Source organism: Buteo buteo, chromosome 10, assembly GCF_964188355.1.
Source record: "Buteo buteo chromosome 10, bButBut1.hap1.1, whole genome shotgun sequence".
Taxonomy (NCBI): domain Eukaryota; kingdom Metazoa; phylum Chordata; class Aves; order Accipitriformes; family Accipitridae; genus Buteo; species Buteo buteo.
In genome coordinates this window covers 34,244,605-34,267,601 of record NC_134180.1, presented here as the reverse complement: position 1 = coordinate 34,267,601, position 22,997 = coordinate 34,244,605, and the positions used below count along the sequence as shown (strand labels likewise).

General features: G+C 59.3%; 1 protein-coding gene across 1 annotated transcript in view; it reads left to right on the top strand.

The window, feature by feature from the left end:
- Window positions 1–1,865: 1,865 nt before the first annotated feature.
- The window catches only part of PIK3R3 (phosphoinositide-3-kinase regulatory subunit 3), an 82,206-nt gene continuing 61,074 nt past the window's right edge, over window positions 1,866–22,997 (top strand). Inside the window, exons 1-6 of the mRNA XM_075037019.1 lie at window positions 1,866–2,181; window positions 6,642–6,737; window positions 6,974–7,051; window positions 16,008–16,139; window positions 19,019–19,220; window positions 19,553–19,638. Of these exons, the coding sequence (XP_074893120.1) occupies window positions 1,866–2,181; window positions 6,642–6,737; window positions 6,974–7,051; window positions 16,008–16,139; window positions 19,019–19,220; window positions 19,553–19,638 (910 nt within the window). The remainder of the gene's footprint in view (window positions 2,182–6,641; window positions 6,738–6,973; window positions 7,052–16,007; window positions 16,140–19,018; window positions 19,221–19,552; window positions 19,639–22,997) is intronic.

Genomic DNA, 22,997 nt, shown 5'->3' with positions numbered 1-22,997 from the left:
CTCTGGGAACATCACATCAACCTCTTTGTGCCTCACAAACAATCAAATATTGGGACAGCTTGTCCATGCACCAGTGTAACTGACTCTGCTGAGACTTGCTGAGAAACGAACCATGGGTGCACCTCAGCTGGAAGTGAGCTGAGAACTGATGCTCTTGTTGCATGCAACAGCACTTCTGTCGCCATGGGCTGGCGATGTCTGTGTCCCCGCTGTGGCTGAGCTTGGCCCTTTCCATACGAGCCCTGCCAGCCCCCTCCAAGTTCTGCCCCATTACATTTTAATTGCTGCCTCGTTAATTTTTAAGGAGCCTTGCTGCAGGCGGGAGCTCTCGCAGCATCACCCTGCACTGTTTTATGGGGTGCCCAGCCCTTACCCTAGGTCTGGGGAACATTTCTGGGCAAATGCTCCAAAGGAGAGCGAGGAAGCGGAGCATCCCTGCGCTGGGATTCTCCATGGCAGCTCTGTCCTGTGCGTGTTTTCTAGCCTGGCTGAGGGATGGGTGGGCGAGCTGGGTGGTATGATGGAAAGGGGTCTCTGGGGTGCTGGTCCTCCCCTGTCCTTTAGCATCCCTAAGGATGGATGAACCCCCACACACACACACTAAATCTGTGGCTCTCCATCCCACGGAGAAGGCAATTTTAGAGCAAAGATGCTGCATCTGGGGATGAAATCATCCACCTACTCGTACGATTCTCCCCCTCCCCGGTAGCCGGGCGCCCCCCCCCGCCGCGTTGCGGCGGGGGGGGGCCGCCCGGCTACCGGGGAGGAGGAGGAGGGACGCTGACATCACCACCGGAGCGCGGCTCGGCGGGGCCGGGGCGGCCGGACCGGCTCCGCTCCCGTTCCCGTTCTCCGCTCCCACCGGGGGAGTCGCCGCTGCCGGTAAGGTTGAAGGGGCAACGGGAGGGCTGTGGGTGGCTGGATGAATGGATGGATGGATGGACAGACGGACGGCCCGGAGGTTGCTGCTTATGGTTTATCTCTCCATCCTTCCAGCCAGCTCTTTTTCCGCGGGGTCCTGCGGGAAGCTGGGGGGGGGGCAGCAGCACAGCTTTTTCCCCCCCGGGGAAGATGTGTCTCTTGGACGAATATTTAAAAATGCACCAAAAATATCCCCCCCCCCCCTCAAAAAAAACCCCAAACCACCCGAAAATCCTACGTCTTCATCCGCCAGCTCCGTGCAGCAACGCCAAGCTGGAGCTGCCGGAGGGGAGCTGCGTGCAGCAGGAGGTTTCTCAACACATATGTCTATTTTAAAAGCTCGTGGCGTGATCTCTTGCCCTACTTTCCAGACTCTTGCTGGTACTTTCCTTGCGTGCAGCGGCCGAGCTCTGCTGGTGGGAGCTCCCTGGGAAGCCGGAGCTGAGCGAGCCGCTGGGTTCTCCCCAGTATTGGGAGGCTGGGATGGTGGGACGGGGCGGTGGGGTTGGGGTCGAGACAGCAGTTTGGTCGCTAACACGCTGCCTTTCTCTCTGGCAGAGAGAAGGAGGTCCCCAGCGTCGTGCAGATAAGACCAGGCTGAGAAGAGGATGGCACGTTTCTCCCCAGCACCCCAATTAGCCTCATTTGCTCCCCTCCGTTTGCCCCGGTGATGAAAAGGCTCCCTGCCCACACGTGAGCCAACCCTGCCGAGCCCCGGGCACCGGCGTGGCTCCGTGGTGATTTTGGGGTTGGAGGGGTCAGGAGCCGCTCTCCAACGCAGAGATTTTCCAACGCTGAAGATTTTTATTCTGCGTGCGCAGGGAAGGGAGCGCTCCCATCCCCGCCGCATTGCCCTAGCCCAGCCATACCTGCCTTGTGCGGGCACCCCGGGCCCCTGATGCCCGGCAGGATTCGGGCAGCGTGACCCACGCCACGCCATCCCCATGGCCTCCTCGGATGGGCTGCAGTACCGGGCTCTCTACGAGTACCAGAAGGACCGGGAGGAGGACCTGGCACTGTGCCCCGGGGATGTGCTGACGGTCAGCAGGGCCGGGCTGCTCAGCAGCCCCGACTACAAGGACGGGGACGAGCGCAGCCCCCAAGGTTGGCTCCACGGCTTCAACGAGCGCACCAAGGAGCGCGGCGACTTCCCCGGCACCTACGTGGAGTACCTGGGTCCCGCACGCATCGTCACCGCCGCCACCAAGGCCAGGCCACGGCCCTTGCCCCCGCCACCTGCGGGGACCCCCACATCCTGGGGTGAGTGAGTGCTGGAGGAGCGGGAAGGTGGGAGCCCACGGGTGGGCGTCCCCTGCAAGATGGCGAGGGTGGCGTGGAGCCCGGGTGGATGCTTGCGTTTGGGGTGGCTTGGTGGGGATCCACCCTCGGGATGGGGATCCACCCTCGGGATGGGGATCCAGCCCCAGAAGGAGGAGCTGCCCCAGGGATTATCTGCCCTGGTGCATCGTGGCAGCCGCGGGAGGGGCAGGCAGTGCCCAGGGTATCGGTCCCCCCCAGGGAAACACACTGCAGGGATTGCTTCTCGCCAGCATCCCAGGCTGTGCTGGTGTGGGGCGTCCAAGGAGGTCCATGTCTGTGAGAGCACAGGAGAAGACGCAGGAGCCCTTTGCCCCCCCCAGAGAGGAGCAGAAAGCCCCACGGTGGTCCCTAGGGACCTTTTTTTCCAACTGCTCTTCTCCCCACCACTGCGGCACCCGATTCTGGCTGCTCTCGGTGCCTGGGTGAGCGCTGGCCCCCGGCCAGCTCCCGGCCTCACTGTCACTTTGTGCAAACTGGGACGGGGGACAATCTTGGCAGGCGGTTGGGTTGGTCCCTGGGGGGGTCCTCCATCCCTGGGGGCAATATTTGGCAGGGCCCTTCCTGGCTTGGGGGCCTCTGGCCATTTCTTTGCCAGGATCTGCCGAGCTCGTGCAGCCAGCTCTGCCCTTGCCGCTTATCGTGGCCAAGTGCGTTGGGGCTGGGAGGGATTTCACAGCAGTTGCATAATGTACCCAAGCTAAAAAAAAAAAAAAACAAAGTTAAGAAACCTCCCTTCCAGCCAGGCATGACCCGGCGACCCCAGCCAAAGCCGTGGTGCTCTCCTTCTCTGGGATGTGATGGAGGAGAAAATGGCTGTCCGTGCGGGCCTGGGGCTGGGAGAGCAGCACCGCCTTTAGCCATGGCTGCCCAAAACCTGCCCGGCTGCTGACCCGGTGCCTCAGGCACCCTCCTTGCCCAGTTTGGGACCAAGGCACAGATGTGGTAACCGGAGAGGCTCTTTCCCTCCTGGGCTGGTTAAGCATCGGAGGTACCTTGGTCCTAGGTTTAGAGGGGCACCCGCTATGAGGAGTCCACCTCCCTCCAAAATACGGTTCAAGGCCCCCTTGCCATTTAAGATTTAAGAGGGTAGGGACCACCTGGCCCCTGGACTGAGCCCGGCAGGACTCGGCTGATGTGGGGCAACTCCTTCCCCTGACACCATCCACCACCGCGTGTGGGGTTGCCATGCGGATCCTGCTGCTCAGCTCCCCCCGGCAGCATGAGAAGGATACCGAGACCCCCCTCTGCCTCCTCTCACCGCAACATGGGTGCTCCTCCCCGACCGACGCTCTGAATGCGCCAAGGCAGCCACAGTCCCAGCAGCGCTGGCGAGGATCAGTGAGCAGCTTTGCAGGAGGGAGGAGGCCGCTTTTTGGGGGTGCTTACCCTGCCAAACAAGGGGTCTGAGTCCCCTTCCCAGTCAAGCATACTGGTGCGTGAAGAGCCCTCTACCCCCTGGCTGTTTGGCAGGCAGAGTCCTAGCAAACTCGGTGCTGTATTGTGGATAACTCGGGTCAGACAGGAGCAGATCCGAGGGCTCTCCAGCCCCGTTCACCAGGGAGAAGCGTGAAGCCACCTTCTTGCTTCTGCCCTTGCTGCCCATCACCATTGCCTCGCGCCTGCCCCACGCAGGGGGTGATAGGGGCTGCTCTCCGAGGGGCTGGGAGATGTGCCCAGGGACCCCTGCCCGCAGGTGCCAGGGATATGGCGATGCCCCGCAGATCGAGGCGCATCCGCAGCAGCAAGCACAGCCTGGCTGGAGAGCCTGGCCCATGTGGAAGGTCTCGGTGCAAGAGCCCTAGCCCTGTGAGCGCTTGGGCGAGAGGATAGCAACTTAAAATTTAAAAAAATGTAAAACTGAGATTTTTTTTTTTTTTAATAGGGAAAAAAAACACTAAAACCAGGTTTTGGGGGTGGACTGGAGAGGGTGCTGCAGGACGTGCTCTGGCCATGGCCTTGTGTCCAGCCCCACTGTCCAGGGGGATGTTGGGTGCTGCCTCCCCGGTGCTGTGCCGTGGGGTGCCCCTCCGTGGGGTGCCTTTCCTGGGGCAATGCCAAGGTGTGTGGGTGCCTCGGCAGGGGACACTCGTGGCCCATGACGACGTTCTTCTGCAGCAGCGGAGCAGCATGTACCGTTTCATGTCAGTTTAAACCCAAACCTCCCGGCTGGCAGGATTTCCCTTAGAGTAAAAATCTCCAACATGCTCTTGGAAGAGAGGGGACTTTTTTTCTTTTTTTTTTTTTTTTTTAAATTCTTCCTGTACTGTTTCCATTCCCAGATGGAGGTTTTGAGGGACATTTGTTTTGGCTGGCCCGAATGCCTATTTTTCTGCAACAGCGGCGTACTGCCCTGCGTGCCCTCGGTGCCCACTGAGCCCCGGTTTTGGCTGGGGACCCTGGGGACCCCAAGCAGGGTGAAGTCCTGCGGAGAACCCTGAAAGGAAGAGAGGCACTGCGTTTCCCAGCCCTGCCCCGGAGCCAGGGCTGGCTCTGCAGGGAGGAATGGCCTTTTTTTAAATTAAATAATATCCTAAAAGTGGTTCTGCGGTGGTTCTGAGTCCCCGGGGGACTTCCCAGGAGCTCAGCGGCTGTTTTGCCCCTGCCTGGTTGTCCTGGGCTGCATCCCTGCTGCAAAGCATCACCTCTGCCTCACTCAGGGTCGGAGCCAAGCGGTGCATCGGGACACTGGGGTCCAGCCTGGCACCCTGAGGGGAGAGGATGGGCTAAAGCTCCAACCTGAGCTTGGGGCTATTCCTGCTGTATCCAGGAAGGAGAAAGAGATGGTTGGTTTTTGCCATTGCCGCCTTTCCCCAGACCATCACCTTGGAAGCCAAAACTGGTTTTCCCTAATTAAAAAATCACCTGTGTCGTGGGGACATTTTCCATGAAGTCCCAACCACCTACTTTGCTTTAAACCCTGAAATCTTCCCCGTTCCCACCTGACGCACCCGCACATCCCCATTGGGCAGTGGAGGGGACCCTGTTGCCAGGCTTGGGGGTCACAGCCATGCTTGGGGACCAGATCAGCCACCTACAAGCGGGGGGTCTGCATCCTTCCCTGCTCTCCTGGGAGCACCAGGGCATTACCATGGCAAAGATGAGGGCTCTGATCCACCAGTTGCAGCAGGTTGTGTTTTTGCAAAAGGTCAAAGGCAGCATGGCCCTGTCCACAGCCCCCCCCCCTTTTTTTTTTCTTTTTCATTCCTTAAAACCAATATGGGTTTATTGGCTTCACACGTGAGCCCCCTGCCTTCTGCCAGGCAGCAAAAACCAAAGACAGAATGAACCTGATGCTGGAGTTGGCTGAGTTGGAGCGTAGCTCGCTGCGGGGAAAAGTCACACTCGGGCTTTATGTAATGTGCTATAATTTTTAAAATATATTTCCACCAGAACAGATCTGCTCACCAGATAAAAACGGGCACAAGAGCTCTTGACACATCAGCCTTTCCAGATGTCATCCACGCCCCGGCGCTCGCACACAGCTCTGATGTGCTACAGCCGGTGGCAGCCCCTTCTGGCCTCCTGCCTGCCCCTGCCCCTGCCCCTGCCTGCTGCCTTCCCAGGGGGGTTCAAGCCCACTAACAAGAGAGTGTGGAGGGAAATCCCAGCACTGCACTGCCAGAGTCTCCATCGGGTACAACCTGCACAAGGAAGGGTTTATCAGCTGGGGTGATAAGAAGGGAGGGAGGGATGGATGGATGGATGGATACAGCATGCCCTGGGGTAAGGAGAGCTGCTGTCACCCCTGCCAGGGGTTTGCTCCTCTCTGTCAGGGTCTGGGATGAGGTGTCCTTGGTATAAAACCCAGGAGCCAGCAGCACCTGGGGATTTGTGCTGTGGGAAGCCTGGCCCATGTTTGGCTGAAGGGCTCCTCAAGGGCTGGGGGAGGTCTGCACCAGCCAAGGGGGTGGCTGAGTCCTCCGTGGGCTTGTGCTCAGCCCTGTTGTAGACACCAGAGAATCCAAGTGGGTGAGAGCTGCAGGGAGCCGTGTCCCTGCTGGGTATGGAGCTGGTCCCCCAGCTCCAGCCCGGTACCACTAAGGGCTGTGGGTGGTGAGAGGGGGCAGTCTGGGTGCCATGGGAGGAGAGGTGGAGAAGGGATTTTGGCCTGAAGGATCTCCACGCTCAGGGCAGGATGCTCCCCAAAGGCAGGGCACATGCCCGAGCAGGTCTTTGCATCTCAGCAAGCAGCTGAGCCCCTGACGGTGACTCTTACTGCAAAAAGAGGATAAAATAAGGGAGAAGTTCTCCAAAATTGGACATGCTGAAGTGAGCTGAAGTGTTGGTTGTGGCTGTGCCAAAGCAGCAGCTTGATCCTGTCCTGGGGCAGCCAAGGAAAGAGGCTGGAATTCCTGCAGGCAGAAATTTCCAAGCCCCTTCTCCCCATCTTTCCATCACAGGGCTCCCCGGGCAGGCAGAGCTCACCGAGCACCCCACCCTCCCCGAGCAGGCGCTGCCGACTGTGGCCAGGCTCATCGAGGCGCTGGAAAAGCAAGGTACGGGCAGCCGTGGTGTCCATCGGCAGGGCATACGTGGGTGCATGCACGCGACCACCCTCTCTGCCCATGTTCGGAGGTGCCCAGAGAGCCAAACCTCTCCCCACGCACCCTGATACCCACACAGCGCGGGCAGAGCGAGGGAGCTTGGTGGTCTCAGTCCCTGCCTGCTTCCCTTGTGTTGGAGAGAGGATTTGGGGCTTAGGACTGACCCTTCTCTCCTGGCTGCTCCCCAGGTCTCGACAGCGAGGTGCTCTACAGATCCACCCCCAGTGCGCTGGGTGATGCTGAGCTGAAGCAGGCTCTTCTGGCGGGTAAGTCCCAGAGCCGCGTCCCTCCCTGTACCCCCCGGAGGGAAGGGGGCCGTGGAGGTGATGCTGCCAGGTGAGCCATGCTACCCAGGCACAGCAGCGATGGGTTACTGGCTCCAACCTCATTATGGTCCTAATTACAGCTCTGTAAGGCCCTGCCTGCATGCGAGCCCCCCCCTCCACTCCCCCAATACCCCAGTGTGATGCTGCCAAGGGATGCAGGTGCAGGGTCAGGGTGCTTCACTAGAAGCTCTATTTTATTTTTTTTTTTTAGGGAGAAAAATATTTTGTTTTGCAAACCTCTACGGTTTCTATTTGAGAAGCAGGGCAGAGAGAAAGCCTCCTGTGGTTGTGACAGGGAAAAAGAAAAGGGGAAGAAAAAGCTTAATTTTTAGGAGAATGAGAAGCGGTTTGCAGGACTGGGGGGGGGCATGAGCAGGGTGGGGAGGAGGGAAAAACCACCTCCCCACCCCTGCCCCTAAATCCACGACTGGGACGAACGGCATGGGGGCGCTGGGGACGTGACGGATCCAGTGTGCCGCCCAAATTTTGGACGGGGAGTCGCTGGGGCGGGGGGGGGAGGAATATTTGCTGCGTCGAGCATCTCCATCCCGCCGGCCGCCGTGCCCAGAGGGCGGCACTGTGGCACCAAGCACGGTCCGGCCCCGCACGGTCCGGTCCTGGCATCGCCTCCATCCCCCCCCCATCCCTCCTCCGCCCCCGCCTGCCCTTGGGCTCAGCATCCCGGGAGCTGCCGGCCGGGACGCGGCTTGGGAAGGAGGGGAGCCGGGAGCGGGGGGGGGGGGAGCGGCGGCTCTGCCAGCGCCGGGAGCCGTGTTGCTGGGGAGAAGGGCTGTGATGAAATCGCTATATTAAGCAACATGACCTCATCGTTTCCCCGCGTACCGGGAGACGAGTCCCCGCCGGGCGGGGGGGGGGGGGTGGACGACGGGACGACGGGGCTGCGGTAGAAGGAAGGGATGCAGGAGCGGGGGGGGGGGGGGGGGATGCTCGGTCCCCGCTGTCCGAGGAAGGCTCTGCTCCCCCGGGGGGGATGCACCCCAGCAGCCCGCTCTCCCCTCCATGTGGGACCCCCCGCTGCAGGCTGGGGGGGGGGGGGGGGGAGGCAGGAGCAGCCGGGTGCCCTTTGCCACGGCCTCGTCCCCCGGCCCAGATTTCCCGGGGAGGTGAAGGCGTCCGGAGAGCAATCCCCGCGGCCCAGGCTGGGCAGGGGCAGCAACAGCAGCGTGAGAAGGATGCTTTGCTTTCCGAGCACGCAGAAGTTACGGGGCCTCCACGCTCCCCGCGCTGTCGGTGAAGCATCCCTGGCAGGCACAGGGCTCCCCGGCAGCGGTCACTACCGAAATCCTGCCCAGCCTCAGGAGACTCCCCAGCCCAGGGCCAAACCCCACTGGCTTTGCCGGAGCCTGGGCTAGAGCTGCGGAGCAGTTGCTGGGACCAGCCAGGTTTTCATCTCCCACCGCAGGAGCCAGCACCGGGCAGGGAAATGCCAGCGTTATTTTTCAAACCCTTTGAAAGCCCTGAAAAATCCCTCACAGCCCCATGTGACTCGATGCTCCCAAGCCCCACCATCTCTTCTAGGACCTAAATAAGCTTTTTTCCTTGGCAACTCAGGGGGCTGCCCTGTGTGCTTGGCAACACCAGGGCTGGGCAAAGCCAGAGATCCCTGGAGCTGGCCGGAGGGGGTAGGACATATCACAAGTTTGCTAGCTCTCAGCTAGACGGGCTGATGCTCAGGCCTGCCAGAGGGATGCTCTGCAAACAGAATGGGGATGATGTTCCTGCCAGGGCCAAGCATCCCGGCTAAGCCCAGGCTTGGCAGCCTGCTCCCCCCGTAGCCTTCTGCGGACCAGAGACTCAGCCGTGCTTCCCCAGGGCCCTGCTGGAGCCCAAACTGGGCTGGGGAGGGCAGGAGAACATCTCTGCTTTGGCTGCCATACAGGCCCTTCTGTTGCATTTGGTGGAGTGAAACATCCCTGCCAAAAACCAGGAGTTTGCATGCCCCATACACAAGACAGCAGAGGCGAGGGTCATGTTTGTCTTCCTCCTCTTCCATCCCTCCAGCAACCCATCTCCGCCAGCAGCCCACCTGCGAAAGTCAAGCTCCATCTTGGGGAACGGGGAGAAATCGGAGCTGGGGCTGGTGGCGACTGGAACCGAACAGCGTCTCAGCTGGGGGAAAAACCGGGTTCCCACCGGGGGTTTCAGCTTCCCTGTGAATATCCAAATCATGCTGGTGTTTGGCAGTGGTGGCAGGGAAATTGCTAGAGAGCGCAAGGAAAAAGGAGCAGGGGCTGGAAAAGTTCGGGTGTTGGTTTTCTAACCCCCAAATCTTAACATGTCAGAGAAAACAGGGTGTTTTCTATACTGAAAGAGAATCTGAACTTTTGATGGGAAGGAAGAGGTTTCTCCAGGGACAAGGACTCGTGCAGGTCAGAGCAGTCCTGGCTGTCCCGGAAAGCCCATGGACATCGTGACCCTGGGGCTGGGCAGCACAGGCACCCGTCTGAGTTGTGCTGATCAAACCCTTTCCCCATCCCTGGCCCTTTCGGAACCCTTACCTGTGAGGGACCTAGCCTGATAGACAGCGCCTAAGCCAAACATCACCCAGGTTTTGGGATGAAGGTTTCCCATCCTCGTGGGGCTGCAGCAGCGGTGGGCACAGCGGACTTGGATGCAGCATGGCTCCACGTGGCTCTACAGCCTGGGCTGAGCCTGTCCTCGTCCCAGTGCCGGTGACGTCCTGCAGGATGGTGGCATCTGACAGCTGGCTAGAGCCTGGGCACCAAACTTGGTATTTCCATGTTGGATGATGCAAGAAAAATTATTTATAGGCAAAAAAAAAAAAAAAAAGAAAGCAAAGACAGAGCTCACTGATAAAGGGGGGGGTCTGTGAAGTGAGCACGTCGGCTACCACCCAGGTGAGATGCCACTGGGGCTGGCAGGTGAAGCATGGACCAAAGGGTGGTTGGGGTCACACAGCCAGCTTATGCTTGTTCCAGAGGAGAATTAATTGTTTTAGGACACTTGGTGCTCAGTTCAGACCCTTATGCCCTGAGAAGCAAGCGGGGCCATGCGACATCAGTGAATGTGGGAGTTGGAGTCTTGTGGCGGCACCAAAAAGGGACTTAACAAAAAGCCACAACCCCACAGGGGCCGGGGGGACTTGCCAAAGGGTTGCGGGTCATCAGCCAGCCAGGAGCCCTGCTGCAGCTGCAAGGGGAAGAGTTATGGGCAGAAAAAGAAGAAAGTAGAGTTTTAAACGGCAGCAGCAGGGTGCAGCACTTGCCCCAGCTGCCCCCATAGTGCCTGCCTGTTGGGCTGCTTCAAGGCCTGGGGGCATCTCTGTGCCCATCATGCCAGGGGCCACACGCTGACCCCGAGGGTTTCCGGCCCCCAGCACTCCTGCTTGTCCCCTGTGTGTGGCTCAGGAGCTGTTTGGAGCGCAGGGGATGGGGCAAATCACCCGTAAAGTCACCGGTGTGTGCCTGTGGACATGAGGTGTACGAGCCCCACCAGTGCCCAGGGGTGATGTCTTCTCACCCCATGCTTGCTCAGGCTCTTGTCCGTACCCCTCTTCCCCTGAAATGTGCCAGGCAACCTTCTTCTCATGGTTGCCACTGAACCTGGAAACATGGGACCTTCTCTGGCCGGTGGCAGCAGAGCCATGAGTGGGCTGGTGGGTGCTGGAGCCCTTCGGAGCTGAAGGACCCAAGCTGGAGGAGGCTTGGCGTGGGGATGGCTGCAAAGTCCTGCGTGCAGTGGCTGGGCAGTGCTTTGCCACCACTGACGAGGGATGGACTGAATCCTCCTCCCTCCTCCCTGGTGGGGGACGGGGTGCAGAGACCCCACAGGGGTCCCTAGGTGCCCCGTATGGCTCGGACGGGGCTGAACCCATCCAGCACTGAAACCTCCCAGATTTTGGATACCCCACGCCCCGATCTGGGCTCTGGGGTCCATCGGCAGATGCAAACGCCATGAACCTTCCCCAGGTAGCACTGGGAAAAGCCTCCGCTACTGGCAGGGCCAGGCAGGAGCTGCCTGCACCCCGGGATGCCGGGGCGAATCCGGCAGCAGCGCGAGGCGGATTGGAGCTGGTGTCTCCAGGCGTGCTGTGCCTGTGCTGCCATCCTGCACGCTTTGATCTCGGGCCCCGGCGCGGAGCAGTCTGCCTGGAAACACATTCACGTGCCCAGGAATTAGGTCAGGGCTCGGTGGGGATTAGCGAGCGATGGTGGGCCCCGGAGCTTTGCTGGGACTGCCAGGAGCTGCTGCTGGGCAGAAAGGACTGGGCTGAAGTAAAGAGCAGCTTGGGGGGCCTCACAGTGCTCCCCCCATCATCATGGCGTGGGTGCCCAGGGAGGGAGCGCATCCCCATCCTCATCCCTGGGATGCCAGAGGGGGTTCGAGGCCCCCCAGGGCTCTGTTTTTCCCTGGCCAAGCTATTAACCCCACCACGATGACTTTACTCCCAAACCTAAGGCTCCCCAGTGCCTGCCGCGCTGCTTTTTATTTATACCTGCAGTAGAAATAAACCCTGCGTCGTCAGAGCCTGGCGAGAGGCATGAGCTCATCTCTTATATTTGGTGGTGACGAAAGAAGGGTAAATAAACAGCAGTGGTGCAGACATCCCTGCCAGGCCCATTGGGTGAATTGGTGGTGAGCTTTTGCCATCCCCTCCCAGAGCTGCTGGGGAAACTGAGGAAGGGAACTGCCCTCGGGAAGCTGAGGCAGGGGAAGGCAGCCTCACTGGGCACCCTTGAAAGGGGGTCCCAGCACCCCTGCCCTGGTTGAGTGCAAGCCAGGGGTATGGCGAGGTGAAACCCAGCTGGGAGGGTGTTTGGGGCTGCCAGGAGCTCCCGTGCATGGGCAGGGGGTGTCCTGGTGGCTGCCAAGTCCTCAGCGCAAGCTACCAGTGAGCTGGCTGAGAGATGTTACAGTGATGCTGAATCAAAGCTGGGGAAATATTCCCCGATTTGGTGCACAGTTCCCCAGTAAACCCCCACTGTGGGATGCCCAGGAGCCTCCAGCGCTCGGGTTCGAGGGATGTACAGCTCCTTGTGCAGGCAGCATCCATGCAGATGGGAAGGTATGGCCCCCAGGACTGGAGAACAAAGACATCCCTGCAGCACCAGCTAGTGATTAAACCTAAAAGGTCTGGAACGAGTAGGGAAAATCCCAAGTCAGTATTGAAGTCAGCCCCAGGTATGGGTGGCTTGGGTGCCCCTCTGCCACGGGGACTAGGCGCCCAAGAGCATCATGCTGCAGCAGCACTTGGCAGCCAAGGTCCAGCTGAGCTTGCAGGACTCCCTGCTGCACCCTGCTGCCGGAGGGGCCGTGGGTGCTGGGCAGGGTCTGCGCCCTATCCCCCACGCGCTGGCCGGGGATGTGGGTGCAGCCGTCACCTGTGGCCACATCCAGGGGAAAGCCGGTTACCAGGATCCGCTCAAGCCTCTCCTTCCAAATAAATCCCCCCACCTCCTCCACTCCACCTCTTGGCTAAACATCCTCCGCGTTTACCGAAACTCCAGGCTTACTCACGCCTCCCCGGCTGGCTGCAGCTGCCGGGAGAGGTCCTGGTGTTTCCTGCCCAGCCTGACTCAGCCCAAAGCCTCGGCACCCCTCTGCCTCTGCTGGGACGCGGGGTCTGGCATCCTGGTGGGAGGAGGCTGGGAGCACCCATCGCTTTTGCCTCTGGGCCGGCGGTCATCTCATGCATCCCTTCCCCAGCCCCAAATTTATTCCTGTTTTTCATCCCCCATGGACAAGGGATGCTCTCTGCTGGTCCCCGGCTGCTTGCTTGCTCTGCCGGCAGGTCGGCAAGCAGGTTGGGTGCTGGAGGGGGTTGGTATGGGGTTGAGGTTGGGGTTTTGGGGTGTTTTTCTTCTATTCGTGGCAGACGGATGGAATCCCTCCGTCATTCCCCCGGGGAAGGGACGGGAACATCTGGAGAGCAGTGGGAGAGCATTGACTCATCCTGCAGCATCATTAACTTCTTATAGCTGGTTATCATCTCCCTCTGATAAGGAGAGAGCAGCATCGTGGGGTCAGACCAGTGGTAATTGGCTGGGAAGGCTCCAGGGTTAACCCTTCCCCAGCTGCCGGCCGAGCTTCCCTGAGCTGCTGGGGCACAGCCAGTGCTGGGGAGCAGCTCAGAGCACCCCCCGCTGTGCTCTCAGCCTCGTGGGGACCCCAGCTCACCACGGCGGCTCCAGGGGAAGGAGGGGAGCTGGGGCAGGAGGGTGCCACTGCATCTCCAGGAGGATGGGGGCAACAGGCTAACGGCTATTTCTAGCCAACGTGCCAAGGAAAATGGTGCCATCAGCAATCAGTCCCTGTTAGCAGGGTGTGAATCCCCCCGGTCTCCCCACCACGTCTCTCTCTGGGTGTAAAGATGTTTTTGAGTCTCGCTTTGAAACCGGCTGAGCCTTCCCTTTGAACAACCCCCCAAGCTCATGCCTAACGATGCAAACGAGCTAATTAGGCCGTGGTGGAGCCCAGGGCTGATCGCTTGGGGCCAGCGCCCGGCAGCGGCCTCTTCCCTGTGCAGAAACAGCTTGCGGCTGCTCTCCCCAATCCACGCCAGCATCCTTAGGCGAGTGACAGGTCCCTGCAGAAACCTTCGCAGTGGGCAGGGGGTGAGCAGCCTGGCTCGCTCCGGGTGAGAAGGGGTTTGGGGTTTGCCTGGCGCAACCCGCTGATGGGAGCAGCTCTCTGCAATGCAGCCGCTTGCCCAAGCAACGAAACTCTGAGACCCCTCCAGCAGCATCCCTGGGTTTTAGCCACATACTGCAGGGTTTCAGCCCAAAATGGGGGTTGGAGAATCTCGTGGGATCCCTGCCCCTGCTCTCCTCCCCCTGCCTGGCTGGAGCCAACCTGCCAGCTCACTTCTCCAGGGCAAGTGCTAGCAAAAATGGGCAATTGGCTGTCATCCCCCTGCAAACCCCAGTAGAAATAACCCTTTTGGCCAGCAGAGAAGGTCCAGAATAGTGGCTGGGCACTGGGAGCATCAGCATGGACCAGAGTGGGCCTGGGGTGCAAGGAGGTGAGAGCTGGCACAGCCCTGCCCACCTCAAGGATGCTGAGGGCAGAGTGGTCCATGGGGTGATGCTGTGACATCAGGGGGTGCCAGAAGGGCAGCACCCACCTTTGCTCCGGGTTGCGTTTGGCCATGCTGGATGGCTGCCCACCCCAGAGTGGTGGCATCTCTCCCGGCTGTCCCCACGCTGCCCCAGGGTTCCTGGCTGGCCGGGTGCTTGCTCCTGAAAATGAGGTAGCGTCTTCAACGGCTGGGTTAAAGGCTTTGCTTTGGGCATTGGTCAATCTGTTTTCCCTCTGGTCTCCAAGCCAAATGGCAGGCACTGGCCATAAGGGACCCGCCACAGCTTCTCGTTCCCAAGCAGGCGGAGGAGGAAGCAGGCAGGCTCCTGGGCTGCCCAGCCCATGGTGGGGACACCCCACGGCAGGGACACCCCAGGGAAAGGAGATCAAGGTCAAGGTGCCCAAAACGAGCCTTTGCCAGGAGTAGGGGAGCTGCTCCCCATCCCAGACCCATTGGCCGGGTGCCTCCAAAACCTTGCCCTAGGAAATAACTTTTCTCCACTCTTTTGGGTTTATCACCCCAGAAGGGAGCGCGGCCACACGCAGTCAGCTAAAATGGTTGGAGGCTCCAGGCATTTTCTGCTGGAAAATGCTGGGCTGGGAGATGGACCATCTCCCAAAATGGCACCAATTTCAGCAAAGCTGCATTTAGGGGTAAAGACCCAGAGAGGGAAGTGGAAGGGGGCTTAGAGCAGGGCAAGTGCACCATCTTCTCAATCACAACACACTGGGCCATTTGGGGCCTGACACATCATCTTTAAGAAAGTGCAAAATTTGATCTTTTTTCAATATTCAGAAGAAGCGAGAAATTCAGTTTCTACAAACAAACCATTTAAAATGATCCCAAATACCTTGGGCTTTTTTATTATTCCCACCCCACCCCCCCAGATTTCTCCTACAAGGAGAATTTCAAAACATTGCATTTGGCTCCAGTTCGAATCAAAGCCGGATTTTGAAACCTCCAGATCTTTGCAAAAGGGTCCGTCACCCTCTAGGCAGCCACCTCCCGACCCAGCCGGGCTGAGAGACCTCCAAGACAAATGCATGAGGCAATACCAAAGGATGCTGAAAGGGCTCTTCCCCCTGGACCCCGGTGAAGCAATGTCCCCGCGCCGACCCAGCCACGGGGCTCAGACGGACACATCCCACCCTTTGGCTCCTGCCAGACCGTGGGACATTTCTGCTAGGAGCACTGTCCCCGTCCCAAGCCCAGGCTGGGTGGGCTCAGCCTCCCCCGAGTGCTTTGCCCTGGTCCCTGCAGCATCCTTCACCGCCTCCCCCAGGACAGATGCCTTTCAGGGCTGGGAGAAGCGATGCCAGTTGGGGCACATTCACAGCATTTCGGGCTCACTGGGGATGACGTGGGCATTTAGCAACGTACATTGCCTGGAGACCATAACCCTGTTCCGTGGATGCATTTTTCCAAGCAGTTCCTCCAGGGCTGGGGTTGGCACATGGTGCCTGGCCCTGATGGCCAGAGGGTGCCTGGGGCAGCAGCTCAGCCTATCCCATGGGTGCTATCCTGCAGCGGGACCCCGGTGGGACAGCGAGAGCCCCTGCCCCATGCACTAGATGTATAGTGCACACAAAGTGGAGGTACTGCCTCATGCTCTCCACGGGTACATGAAACTCAGGGTCAGTGGAAAAAGAGACAGGAATATTTGCTGGGGGGGTTGGCAGTAAAATCATGGGCTGCCACACCTGGGGGATGGTGGCATGGGTGAAGAGATCAGCACCCATGTCCGGAGGAAGGCCCATGGGGATGGAAGAGCTCCGTGCTCCATGCCGGAGGGACAGCACCGTGGGCTAAGGGCTCCTGCTGGGTCTCTCCCTGCAGATGCCTCATCCGTGGACATGGACCTGTATGATGCTCAGACGCTGGCGGAGGCCTTGAAGTGGTACCTCCAGGAGCTCCCGTCACCCCTGGTGCCCCCAGCCCTCTACAGCGACTTGGTCCACATGGCTCAAGGTAAGCACGGCCGGGCTCCCCCCGTGTCTGGGACCTTTGTGGGGCTGGAGGAGCTTTGGGAAGCTCCTAGAAGGTCTCTCCAGCATCTTCAGGGTGGCTCCTGACCCCATCCGCTGCCCGATGCTGCACTAAGGGCAGATCCTGAGAAGGACCGCCGGGAACATCCCGCTGCAATGGAGCAGCATGGCAGCTTTGGGGAGATGCTCCGGGAAAGCAGCAGCTTTGCCCTGGCTGCGGCATGGCCCTCTCCCGCTGCAGTGCCCGGAGGAGGAGGTGCTGCCTGCTGGGACGAGCGACTGCCAAGGCTGGGTGATGCTGGCCCCAGAAGAAAGCGTTATTACAATATTTTGGCTCTGCTGCCTGGGAATTTTTTACTGTAATCTCGTTAACTCTTGGCTTTATATGGGCATAGAAAATTCTCTGCTTTTTCAGCTTAGTGCCGTTAGGAAGTGCCTTTAGGTCCCTGCAAGGTTTCCAGGCTCTGTGCAAATGTACGAGACCATCATGGTTTTGGTTTTATTTGATTTTTTTCAAATAAACAGGGCAGGGCTTGTACCCAGGTCAGCAGAGTCCATGGTGCATCCCAACAGGCAGCCTGGACCAAAACCCATTTCAAATGAGTCCTCACAGACCCACTCAGCCCCTGCCAGCCCAAGGCCCCGTGGACATCGCCAGGCATACACCAAACCCTCGTCCACCATCTTAGATGGGACCTGAACACCTCGCCACCTTTGAAACCAAGATTTCCCCTTTCACGGCAGGTCTCATCTCACTGCTGGTTGCTGCAGTATCTGCCATCCCTGTGCATCACCTCCCTGTCCTAAACCAGATCAGCACTTGGGCAGATCATGCTCTTGGCTGCCTTATGAGGCACCAAAGATCACCCGTGGCCAGACCAGTGTGGCCTTTTCCTACTATGTCCTGGTGGGAAAAGGCCACAGGCTCTCCATGGCCTCCAGGAAGGCGGAAGGGACACATGGAGGAGAAGACAAGGGAAAACTCACACCCCATCCATCCTTCCTGCCCTGCGCAGAGACACGGAGCCAGGAGAAATACCCCCGGGGCCAGTGGCATCGAGATGCTGCCTTCCCCTCACCCCTCCAAGAGAGGAGAAATCAAAGGCTGCCTCCCTTCCAAGGATAAAAATGCAATTAGGAAGCAATTAGCTGGGTTGCCTCGTTAAGCGACTTCAAAGGGAAGTGCCTTTCCCCGCAGCCTGCGTCGAGTGGGCTCTGCTCCTGGCACAACGGGTGCAGGAGGAGGAGGAGGGGGCAGGAACGGAGGCAAGACCGATGGGGACTTCTCTGGGGCTTTAAAGAAAAAATAAAAATACAAGCCTTTCAGGAGACGGTGCTGGGTTTTGGCAGTCTGCCCTGCAAGCAAGCTCTTTCTGCCCCGCTCAAGGCTGGGGGCTGGAAAAGCGGCGAGCTGACCACCTGCAAAAGAAGGTGGAAAACATCCCCAGATTCCCCCCTTTGGCTGAAAACCTTCACCCTGCAGCAACCCCTGGGTGCAAAAAGGTGCAAAAAGCAGCCGATTAGGGTAGGAGAGGCCTGGAGCGAAGCCGAACATCCCACGGGAGCATCTTGTTGGATACGGGGGGCACACAAACATCCCATTGCCGTCCCAGCTGGGTTGCAGACCTGCTCGGGAGGGGATCCCAGACCCGCCAACCCTCCGGCTCCGGTGCACCCCAGCCCTGAGGATGGATGCCGGGAGCTGGCTGGGCATCAGCCAAGCCTCAGCCTTGGTGCAAAGAGCCGTGGGGAGCTGAGCCAGCCCCCGGCCAAGCCGGGCTTTGAAGCTGACTGGAAGCAACGCAGCCCTGGGGACCTCTCTGTCCCCCCCAGATGAAAGGGTCAGGCCAAGGCAGGGGTGGAAGATGGCTGGAGAGCGGCTGTTTCTCGTGCCCAGGGCAGGACTGCAGTCCCAGGCCGCTGAGCTCACAGCTCACAAGACCGGGGAGCCCTGGCCAAGGCTGCCAGAGGGCACTGGGAACACAGGGGGATGCTGGTGGGAACACTGCGAGGCTGTGGGGCAGCTCGGAGTGCCCACAACAGGGGTCCCAGCAGCACCTCCATGACATGCCACACCATTAGGTGCCTCCTTGTATTCACATGGGCAATTTAAGCATTGCTGGAAGTAGTTGCCCCCTGATCAGCCCCCCTCTGCTGCTGCTTTTCAGGGGGACAAGAGAGCCCATGCTGCGAGGGCTGCAGGGACCTCACTGCAGCCCTGCCTGTACCTCTCAACCCAGGTGCAGCTTTTTTTCTCCTAAAAAGCCTTTTCTCTCCCAGCTTGCTTTTTCTGCAGGGGGAGGGGAGAGCCTTTAAATTCAGCAGGTCTTCCAGGTGGTACCTGTTTCCCTGCTCTGTTTTGCTCTGCCTTTTCCATGGCTTTGCAGGGCAGGGCTGGGCTCTTGCTTTTCTCCTCTGTTGCAGCAGCAGCGAGGGGTGTTTGGGTGCAGCTAGGTGAGCAGCTTGGCCCTTCATGCTCCCTCCCTGGCTGTGCCAAGAGGGGGAACGTGCTCATGTCACGGTACGATCTGATCGGGGGTGATGTCAGTGCATAAATGGGGCTGGCAGCCTCCCACGAGAGGCATCCAAGACCCCCAGGGCATCACCTCTGCATGCCCTGCACTCCCTGGGGTACCCACATGTCCCACAGCCTGTCTGCAGGAAGGGATGGGCTGCAAAGAAACAGTCGTGGTTTTTGGAGGAGAGGTTGAAGTCAGGTTTTGGGGGGGCTTTGTGGGGAGTTGAGACCTGCCACAGCTCATGCCATCTGTGCTGGCAGGTTCCAGCCTCCTGTGAGAGACAAGGGGATGCCCTGGCCTCGTGAACTGACATTTCTTCCCCACTGTTTCCCCTCTGCTGCAGAGACCCCAGGCTTGGAGGAGTGCGGCCAGCGAGCCAGAGCCCTGCTGGCCCCCCCGGCCCTGCCGCAGCCCCAGGCGCTGCTCCTGCACCAGCTTGTCCACCACTTTTGCCACCTCTGCCAGGGCACCCGCAGGAGCCGCCTCTCACCCCGGCTCCTCGGGGAGCTCTTCGGGGAGCTGCTTCTCTGCCCCGCGGCAACCAGGTGAGGTGCCCCTGCCATACCTGGGATGGGGTGGGCGAGAGAAGGGTGCCTGTAGCCAGGCACGGGCACGCTGGCCCCCAAACTGGTTTTGCTGGTTGAGAGCCCACCAGCGGCTCAGCCCAAGGGTTTTCCAAAGGGGGAGGCCAGAGCTGGGAGCCCCCATCCCAACTGTGATGCTCTGGCATCACACTGGTTCCCACGGGATATGCAGCATTATGCCAGTCCCGCAGGAGACCCCTCGGGGTGGCTGGCTCCTGTCCCAGGGGTGTGGGGTTCTCCAAGGGGGGCTGAGCTGCTGGGACCCTCACAGAGCCCTCCCCTTCTCCCCGCAGCACCGAGGCGAGCCCCGAGCTCCGCGCAAGGATCCTTGAGTCCCTCATCGTGGCTGGCGACGCGGCGGAGGTGCCAGCAGCCCCTGGTAAGAGATGCCCGGCTGACAGCGGGAGTGGAATTTGGGGAGGTGATAGCCGGTCGCGAGGCAGTTTCGGCGCGGTGACAGAAAGGTGCCCGTGTCCCCGTGGCCGTGCGCAGGCTGCGCTGGCTCCCTGGCCAGGCACGCTGTTCCCATTTCCATCTCTTTTCTCGGAGATACTGTTTTGGGGGCATTTCTCTGCAGCCCCTCAGAAGGTTTGCAGCTGTTTTCTTGCTTAATGTCTGTGTCGCTGCTCTTTGGTTCTGGTGTGGTGCAAGCGGGTCCCGCTCCCCCATTTTGGGGGCTTGGTAGGTGTGGGTGCTCTCGGTCAGGGGGTGCTGCGCAGGTTGTTTTGGTGAGCAGGGATCTGGCTGCAGTTTGGGAGGAAAAAAAATACCAACACAACCATAAAATGGCAGGATGGTGCTTGCTACGGTATCAAATCTGGGTTCATGATTTTTGACTTGCATTTAGATTTCATGTGTGCAGAATCGCACTGCGTCCATCGACGTCCTGCTGCTTCCCCTGTGGGGCATCCCCAGGGTGGGGATGCAGATGGATGCTTGTCCCCCACCTCTCCATGCGTGGGAAAGGAACTGGGAGCATGTGTTTTTCTGCAGATGTTACTGACCTCACCCAGCCTTGACCCCCCAGGACTGCAGTTCTGCCCCTTTTATTACCAACACCAGCGTTTGCCTCCAGCACCTCTTTGCTCTTTACTTCTGCTCTGGTGGTTGAATTCCCAGCCTTCTGCCAGCCACCTTCTCCTGCCATGTCCTTCTTGCTCGGTGGCATCTCATGTCCCATCGCTGTCCAAAACTGAAAGACATGCCCCTTGTGCCCTCTGTAGCACTCCAAGGATGGGAGGCAAGCGGTCCATCCAGGCAGGGATATACACGGTCAGGAGGGAAGGTGCTCAGTGGAGCACAAACCACAGACCTTGAGGACCACAGAGGTCCGTCCCTGTGGGATCCCTTCTCCAGACAGCCACCAAGATCCAGGTGTGTCCCTGCACCGAGCTGCCCAGACCCCCAGGAGTCACAACTGTTTCCAAGCCCCCCTGCTTGGAGATATGTCGGCATTGGCCCCAGTGAATCCTGTCTCCTTGTGATGTATCTGGGTCCTTGTCATCACCCTGCCTCCCTGAGGGGTGGCCAGGCTGGGCAGGATTACGACTCTTAATATTCCTCGTAAATCAGCCCTTTCAGACTTGTCATCTTATTTATTGCTCTCCCCCGAGCTCTCGCCCACGAGTTTGTTGAGATCCATATGTTTCTTCCACCCGCTGATCCAGATGTTGGGCAGCTGCAGCCCGGCGGTCCCTGGGGTCCCCGCTGCCGTCCCCGGACCCTGTGCTGTCACCGGTTGCCCCCACCCCCAGCTGAGCAGAGGGGTTGCGCAGGATCCTGGGGTCCTTATCCCTTTTCTGGGTCAAAATCTCCCCTATGGGCATGTACCCACATGGGCACCCCACAAGTGTGGGGCAGGGCACCGGGCATCTGGGCTCGCTACCCCACGGGCTGCTTTGCTGCGGGACTTCAGACGAGTCCTGCCACCTCCCCTCTCTTCGTACCTAAAAGCGAGGATATTGTTACTTGGCTGTCATCACATTAGGATGTTGGGAAGCTTAATTAAATGCCTGCAAAGCGTTTTTGAGAGCTGCGGATGAAAGGGGCTATATATAAAGTGCAAAGAATTATTATTAGCTGTGGGGTCCGTGCCCCGGCCCCACTCCCATCGCCCTGGCTCCGCTCCCCTGCGTCCCAGCACCGGGATTATTTTCGTGCGTGTGTGGAGTTGTGGTTTTATAATTATACATGTAAAATAGCTATAAATACCCTGCAATAACACGGCGGGTGTGTGCACATAGCACAGGAATAGGAGTTGGTAGCTGACACGGAGGAAACCGCGGTGTGACCTCATTCTGACTCAGGCGTAAATATACCTTGTGCGAGCGGGTGGCTGGGGGCTTTGGGGGCAGCTGGGGGGTTTTGGGGCCACTCAGGGGCTGCAGTGACAGTGGCTGCCTTGGCAGCAAGGGTCATGTTTTGGGTGAGCTGGTTGCTAACCCCAGGGAGGCTCCTGCGGGGTCGGGGTCCTTCCTCTCCCATGTGTCCTGGGGCTGATGGTGGAGGCTTGGATGTGAAAATCATCAAGAATGAAAACATAAATTAAGAAATCTGGTTCCTGGAGGGGCTTCCTTGGGCAGATTCGTTGTTGTTGAGTTTGAGGCATCCCTTCCTGCAGGCACTGCTCCTGGGGGGTCCATGCTGCCGCCCGTGGATGGGCTGCAAAGGGGACCGGCATGGGATAGGTCTGTGATGGCTCCTGAAAGCTCTTCGTGGTGACTGTGGGATGCAGCACTGGGGTCATGCTGGAGGCACTGGTTTGCATGGGGCCATGCACTGGTTTGCACAGGGCAATGCCACCGATCCTTGGCAAAGCTGGAATGCAGCTTGGGGCCAAGTGACCACATCCAGGCCACCTTGCTGTGCTCTCCAGCAAGCCACCAGCAGTGGGCAACCACCCCCAGCCCAGGGGCACGGGGATATTCCCCAGCCCCATGGGGACCTGGGGGGGCACACAGAGCACATGGCAGGACCCCAGAGCCCCGGGGGGGGCCGTTTCCCGAGAGTGATGAGGGGGTAGGGGAAGGCAAAGGGAAGAAGTGATGCAAATACCAGCTCAGCTGAAGGAAGATGACTTCATCTCCTTTTCCTCTCCTGGTGCTATTTATAGCCACTTTAATTTACTCCCCTTTGCTTTATTATCTCTCCAGCAAGCCGTTAGCCCTCAGACAGCAGGATGCCTTTACTCACCATGCAGCACAGACTTCTGCAAAAAAAAAACCCACAAAAAGCCACCACCAAAAAAAACCTAAAAGCGGGGGTGGGAGGCAGGGAAAGGCAGCAGAGCGCTGGGGGCAGAAGCATCGCTGTCCTGTGGCATAGGTTTCTGGAGAAAATGAGAGGATTTGGGCTCCTTTTGGGGAAAAGAGTGAGAATTGGGCAAGGAAAATGTCCCCTTCCTCCTTCAGAGCAATGGCTGGAGGGGACAGGACCGGCGGTGCCAGGGTGCCCTCCTCATGCCAGGATGGGGGCCGCTGTTTTGCTGGACCCTGCTCAGGCTGGCACCCCCTGCTCCCCCAGGACCCCCAGCCCTGCCCTGCTTTCCGTGGGACAGTGGTATAATGCCAGCGGGTGGGAATTGGGCTCCAGCAGCCAGCCCAAGCACCTCGAAAACATTTTCCAAAGATGCCCAGTCCTGAGCCCAGCACCGTGGCACTCCACATCCCAGTGCTCAGTAGGGATGGAGGCAACAGTGCTGCAGTGATGCTGGTGGGGGGGTGACATCTCCTGATGTGA